At 43.2% G+C, this 7,300-nt stretch overlaps 1 protein-coding gene across 1 annotated transcript; it reads right to left on the bottom strand.

The window, feature by feature from the left end:
- Positions 1-628: 628 nt before the first annotated feature.
- On the bottom strand, positions 629-4,672 carry LOC118098195 (glutathione hydrolase 5 proenzyme; the record flags this gene model as incomplete). The annotated part of the gene is given in 13 exon segments (XM_035141798.2): positions 629-1,787; positions 2,059-2,169; positions 2,250-2,359; positions 2,479-2,570; positions 2,668-2,852; positions 3,046-3,176; positions 3,340-3,359; positions 3,361-3,436; positions 3,439-3,480; positions 3,608-3,774; positions 4,466-4,592; positions 4,595-4,627; positions 4,630-4,672. Coding segments are annotated over 13 exon segments (1,284 nt in total), but the record flags the coding sequence as incomplete, so codon positions are not given.
- Between the last annotated feature and the right edge of the window lie 2,628 nt (positions 4,673-7,300).

The following is a 7,300-nucleotide window of genomic DNA, read 5'->3' as shown; positions in this document are numbered from 1 at the left end:
GGCCCAATTAAAGATGACCTCACCTCTACAACTCACAAAACACAATCTTACATCTGTGTGTATATCAAAGTCTTCATCGTTTTTAATTCACCCCCATCGGCCTCGAGTGCATCACGGTAGTTTCAAATTGACTTTGCTTCATCAGGCGACATTGTGGCTAAAAATGTGAGAGAATCGACACAATTCTCCGATAAGACTGGAGGCCTCCTCTCCTCACTCTCGCACACTTTAAGTGGCTGTTTGTACAAAGGGGGTGATATCACCACACCAGGGCTTATCACAGTCACAGCTTATCCACATTAACTCATTTGTCATACAACAAAGACGCTGCGGCTTCAGACAGACAAAAGATTTGCATGTTCTCATAATTCACATCTCTTGGCTCGAAGGAAAACGGAGCAGGATCCACTTCAGAAATCATCATTAATTCATGAGTCTCTCCACTGAAATGCATCTCATTAGTGCGTCTATTGTTTCAGTGCTGCCGTGGAATGAGGAAAACATGGTGTCGTTTATTGCTGATCATGCAACAAGGGATAAATGTTTAAAGAGATGTAGAGGGCGGCAAAAAGCGTCTCGTAGGTGTTAGCTAATCAACCTGCACCGTCTGGTGACGATAAACAAGAGGTTTTGTTTTGGGATTTATTTATTGTGACAAAACATATTTCCCGGTTAAGAATTGTAGCACAAATGTGAAATAATTGTACAAAACATGTCAAAAAAATAGAAAACAGAGTAAAAAAATAAGTATAAGGATTTTCTTCCTTAAGAATCTGCTCAGTTTTTTCGAAAAAGGAAATTCTACAGCGTTTCCTCCTTGTTTAAAGGAAGATCAGAAGGTGCTGCAGGACCTGAATAAAGCGGTTTCACATTCATAGAAAAGGTCACAGTCAAAGTTGGAGCTGACGTCCTTCGACAGCCTTCCACTCACACATCCGTCTGGGTGTCACTGCGGAGGGTTGCATGGCTCATCGACAGTTCTTTTAGTCAGAAAATCAAATTTTCACTGGTGTTTACAGACTTGGTATTACACAGCCGCAGGGTTGGCTTTGTCGTTCTGTACTGTAGATCTGCTATTATTACTCATTGGTGCACACGCTACAGTCAGGAGGGCGTAGTCCTTCACTTTATAAAAGCAGATCTCAACAGGAGTTGTTTCATGTTCGTCATTTTAGAGGTGTGTTCATTTGCTGTACTGAAAATCGGAGTGGTCCAATCAGCTCAAAGGATAGCTACAGTTTGTCACGACTAGTTTTGGTTACGGCGTTGTTTCTTCAACTCAAACTCACTAAGTCAATTGCTGAGATCTGGGAACATCTGACGAGGAATGAAATGTGTCGTAAAGTTGGATTAAAACTGAAAAGATAAACTGATCATTTTTCCGTCTCTAACTTTTTCTTAAGGCGTGTTGCTGATTCCCAGGATCTCTGTGATTAATTTGGAGGGTACACTGCTGACTAGTTTGATAGAAAAGATGGAGTTATGATAAACTGCAAATATCCTTTGAGATTACCTGCGTCCTGTTGTTCACATTCTGTCATCAGGGATGCGGCACATTCATTGCTCTTAAGGCTTAAGGTTCAGTCAGTCTTCAGGGCGGATTTTTGTGGGATGGTGTTGCGTCCTCAGCGTCTCGCTTGTCAGTATCCAGACGACACTCCAAACTTTCTTTTGTCTGATACAGCTACAATGCAGTCTTTGTCTTTCTCCAAAGCATTGACTACATTGAGGAAGTATTCCCAGGTTCCAACTTGGTGTCCAAGACCCATGAGGCCATCGCTCACAGTCTGAGCGCACACACACACACACACACACACACACACACACACACACACACACACACACACACACACACACACACACATTAATACCACTTATCCTTCCCACTTCAGAGTTTAATACTGATCGCTGGTCAATTAAATCTGTCTTTGTAGGGATTACTCCCCCAATAATCTCCATCAGAATCCATGAACTTAATAGAAATGTTATTCATTTCACAGTCTGGTGAATTTGAATGCAGTTAATGGAAAGTGAGGATGAAAAAATTAAATACTTCACCTTGTCAAAACCAGGCTCAAAGTTCACATTGTTATTCGCATCAACATACACGATGGGAGCAGCGATGGCGTCTTCCAGACTCATCCCCAGCCACAGGTGATTTATTAAAGACTGCGACAACAGTGGAGCGTCACGTCAGCAAACAAATAAGAAAACAGGACAAACAAGTATGCAAAGTTCAACTGAGTTACCGAGGCAACCGCTGAGAGGATCATGCTTCCTCCTGATCCACCAATCACGAGGAGTCCTCCAGACTCTGACTCCAGTATCACTGGAGTCATCGAGGAGGGAGGCTGTTCACCTACGGAAACAGTTAGACTCCACATCAGACTGTAAAGAGACTAATGTCTACGTTAGGAGTAAATGTCTGAGATTCAATTGGCTCCGGCTAAAGGGCTCCGGTCCTGTCTGTGACTTTACCTGCCCTCATTGAGTCTGCTCGCCCACAGAAGTCGGCCAGCTCATTGTTGAGGATGATGCCCGTCCGTGGGGAGTAAAAGCCTCCTCCGAATCTATACAACAAAACACACACACACAATAAACCGAGGGGATGAACTTTGTACCACAGCATCATTTCTCAGAATCAGACAGTGGCCTCTTCCTGCTCACAATTGGTTTATGGTGCTGGTGGCCGAGACGACCAGTCCGTCTTCATCCATGACGGACACGTGCGTTGTCCCGACTTGATCGGGAGGCGGCGGGACTTTGTAGTAGTAGGATTTCTCATGGGTTCGGTTTGAGATCATCTCTCTGATGTGAGTAATGAAGGAGGGATCATTCAGATGATCTGCACTCTGGAAAAAGAACATCACAATGAGATTCTCTCTTAACAATCTCCCAGTAAAGGTAATGGATTCTCTAAATTCTCTCAACTGAAAAGTTATGTTTGAGGTCTTCTGGCGATCCGTGCACTCCGATCGTGATTTTATTTAGTCCCCACAGATTTAGGTCCCCACAAGATGAAAGTGAATGAAATAAGATGCCAACCTTTTTGTCATTAAAGTCAGGATCTCTGATGTTCCTCTTTTGTCCGTTAGCGAATTTAAGTGCCTCTATGTAAAGATGGTACATCTGAATCTTTTTTTCACCTTTCAAGTAGTTTGGAGTCAAGGAAAACTCTGCGGAGCAAGAGAACAACAATGTTCGTTAAAAAAACGTTTTGTTTCACTGTCTTTTGAGTTTTCCTATTCGTTATCATTCACAGTAAATGATTAGATGCTAGAAGTTGATTCAGTTCAGTTCAGTTTATCCTAAAGAAAATGAAAAAACAACGCTTGAAACCTTTCATGAGTCTGAGAAGAAGCCAACGGCAGCCTAGCAGCCGGTGGCGGGATGTGCATTTTAGTATTTCCTAAAGGCACCGTCCATGCATCCTCCTCCGCACCTTGAACGACTTTAGATCCTCCATTGTTAACGTCCCACCTAAAAGAACCATGCAGAATATAAAGACAGCTTGTTTATCTTTAAGTGTGCAATTTTTAGCCCATTTGCTTTTTCCGTCTATTCCCCCATGCAACCCCAACCAACAGTGTTTCATCGCCGCCCCAACCTTCGTCTTTTATGTCTTGGATTAAGTCTTTTCCTATCTGGCCAGTGTAGAAGGCATCTGCCCCCGACGCCGCAACGGTTTCCATGGTTTCAGCTAGTTTAGAAAACTTCAGGGTGTCTCCATGGCTCAGAACAGTTTTCTTCTCATTGCACATAATTTGCTCAGTACTGGAAAAAAAGTCAATGTGAAGAAGAAAATCTATGTATTAGAACATGTCATGAATAGAACAAAACAACAATTGTATACTTGTACAATACAGCTTCATTTGGGTGACCTCTGTGACCTCTGTTTGTTTCATGCAATTCACCTCAGTCAGATCATCTACTGAATTACACGCATCGCTGAATACTCTCAAATATTCAGTTTCTGAATCCGAGCGCCCACTTTGATTCACTCTCACAGAGCTTTTCACACCACAATTAACCCCCAGACGACCCCTTTCTAAACCTGCCATTTGGGAAAAGCAACATTTCACGAATATTTCTGAAAGAATGCGAGTGCTGCTTTTATTTGTGGGTCAGGTAACCGCTCCAAAATTGCTGCGGTAAGAAAAACAGAGTGAACCTTTTTTTTTACTCTTTGCAAATAAGTCATTTCCACTAATCCAGAAAGTGTTGGAGTGAGCGAGTAGACCAGGCTGTACTAGTACACAACGTGAAATCCTGATGGTTAAATGCTCGGGATTAATTGTTAATCAAGGAGGTTACATAAAACAAACGTGAAATGAGTTAAACGGAGAATTTAGACCCTTTGAGTTCATCAGTGTCCTCAAACATTTCTTATCAGCGTTCCTTCACAACAGATATTCTTGAGCTTTGCTGACAATGATCACTTTTTGGAGCCCTAAAGTCACTGTACCAGAGAGATGAGTTCACGATCTGTTTCACCAAAGAGATATTCAGGAGTTTTCCCAGATACTGCGGCAAAGGGAATCCCTCTCTGGCCAGTCTGATTGTGGGCTTGAACAGCTTGGCCCAGTCCAGCTTCCTGACTTTTTGTGAATGGCCTCGTAGCCCAGGACTCTCCGGGCACGCCGATCCACTGGCTGCCTGCAGAGTCGGAGGGTTAAACAGTGCAGGTGCACTCAACACATAAAGGAAACATGAGTGATAAAAGCTTCCGATGGACTGATGAGCGTAAAATAAAAGGAGGAGCAGTGCAGTGAAAACTAGAAGCGCATACCTCCACCAGGCCAAACAGTCCCTTTGAATTCAATCAAGCTGCACCAAATTGCACAACCTCCTAAATATCGATAACAGTTAATGTGCCTGATCTTTTTAAATTAAGACCCATGAATTATTCCCTCGGGAATCAGTGAAAATGGCAAAAGGAAGCCAGATCTCGCCATCACCTGCTCTCGTGACCACATCGCCCCTGTTGTCCAGAACCTCCTCCTCCTCACCCACAAAGCCCTCTGACCAGGCTCCTTCCTACCTCTCAGACATCCACTCAAAACCCACCTCTTTAGAACTGCTTTCAATGTGTGACAAAGTTTTGTTTTTATCTTTAATGTGTTTTTCTTTTGACCTCTTTCAAGCCTTTGAAAGAAGTATTCGAGTTCCTTCAAATTCTTAAATGCTTTATTATTATTAGGGCCCGAGCACCGAAGGTGAGAGGCCCTATTGAAATTGAAAGGATTATTCTTATTATTATTATTGTAAGCCAAATGAATTGGCTTTTTGAGGGCTTTAACATGCTGAACTTCTTACCAAACTTTGCACAAAATTAGAAAGTGGTGAAAATTTACGTATTCTGGAGTAATTTGAAATGGGCGTGGCAAAATGGCTCAACAGCGCCCCCTGGAACACAGCCCCTAGGTTTCCCTTTGACCGATCTTCACAAAAATCGTAGCCCAGGTGTATCGTGACCAATCATGAAAAAAAGTCTCAAGGAGCATTATGAAAAACGCAACAGGAAGTCCGCCATTTTGGTTTTAGTGGCCATTTTGGCCATATTCCACATTTTTACTTTGATGTACTTGTCCCAGGGCTTTTATCTGATCAACTTCTAATTGAGATGAGTGTCATCACAACAAGACGGAGATCAAAACTAACTCAAAGAAAAATTTTCAACACGGTGTGACCGTGGCGCTCAAAATTTGATTACACGCCATCAAAACACGAGGTTCTGTATCTCGGACATACATGGTCCAATCGAGTCCAAACTAGACACGTAAGACAAGAGTCCCGGCCTGATGACATCTACACAGAAATCATGACTTAAAATCACAGCGCCCCCTGGTGGCAACAGGAAATGTCTTGTTTTTGGAACGACTTACACGTGGAGGTATTCCTCCTCACCCACTGCCCGCAGCCACGTCAAACCTGTGTCAAATGGGTCTCAAGACATTGATAATGAAGGCATAAGATTACTGTAACTTTTCGTCAAACGCCATAATAGTGGCGTGGCGTCAAAGTTCATCACCTCGCCGTGACACACGAAATTACTATAACTTCGGTGTTGGAGGTTCAAACTCCCTCAAACTACATTTGTGTAGCAACAGCCCCCCCCTGCAGACATTCAGATGGTTTTAAGAAATGGGCGTGGCATAATAACTGACTAGCGCCCCTACAGTGCAGCCCGGCACTACGATGACATGTACAAAATCGACAGGGACATGTGTCTTTTCATAACAAACAAATAAGTCACTTGGATAGATATGCTCGAACGAACAGGAAGCCCGCCATTTTGACTTTAGTGGCCATTTTGGCCATATTCCACATTTATACTTTGATATACTTGTCCCAGGGCTTTTATCTGATCGACTTCAAATTCAGATGAGTGTCATCACAACAAGACGGAGATCAAAACTAACTCAAAGATCGATTTTCAACACGGTGTGACCGTGGCGTGGCCTCAAAGTTTGATTACACGCCATCAAAACACGAGGTTCTGTATCTCGGACATACATGGACCAATCGAGTCCAAACTAGACATGTAAGACAAGAGTCCCGGCCTGATGACATCTACACAGAAATTATGACTTAAAATCACAGCGCCACCTGCTGGCTACAGGAAGTGACATGTTTTATACTTTGATGCACTGCTCCTGGCTGCTTTACAATATACAGCTCAAATGAGCTGAGAGCAGTCAATGGACCATGGTCAGAATTGTGACATTTCCTCAAACCGTGTAAACATTGAGGTGCGGCGAAGGATCATCCTTCGCCAAAGGACACGATGTTGTCATAACTCCAGTGTGCATTGTCCTATCACCGCCAAACTTCTGTCACATGATTATAGTCCAAGCCTGAACAGCTCCATGTGTCAATATTTCCTCAGTGTCATAGCGCCACCTACTGATTCGCCATGAAACAGGAAGTACTTTGTAAATCCACTCTGCATTATCCAACCGGCTCCGAACTGCTGACCTATGATCACAATCTTGACCTGAACGCATCCATGTATTAATATTGGTTCAGGGTCATAGCGCCACCTACTGATCAGTGTGAAAATTAAGTTGTTGTAACATTGTCCAATTGACACAAAATTGCTCACGCTACATCAGAGCCCCTACTTGAAGAGATATATTAGTCCGTAGGTAATAATAGTGATGGCGCCACCTACTGGCAACAGGAAGTAAGCTTTGTTTTACAACTATCGTTCGATTTACATAAAATGTTCACAGTGTGTTGTGCAATTGACGGCGTGGATCGTAATGAGCAATTAGCAGGCAAGGATCGACGCCGCCGT

This window comes from Hippoglossus stenolepis, chromosome 18 (genome assembly GCF_022539355.2).
Source record: "Hippoglossus stenolepis isolate QCI-W04-F060 chromosome 18, HSTE1.2, whole genome shotgun sequence".
Lineage (NCBI taxonomy): Eukaryota > Metazoa > Chordata > Actinopteri > Pleuronectiformes > Pleuronectidae > Hippoglossus > Hippoglossus stenolepis.
Note: the sequence above shows the minus strand (reverse complement) of the source record. Positions and strands in the feature narration are given on the sequence as shown.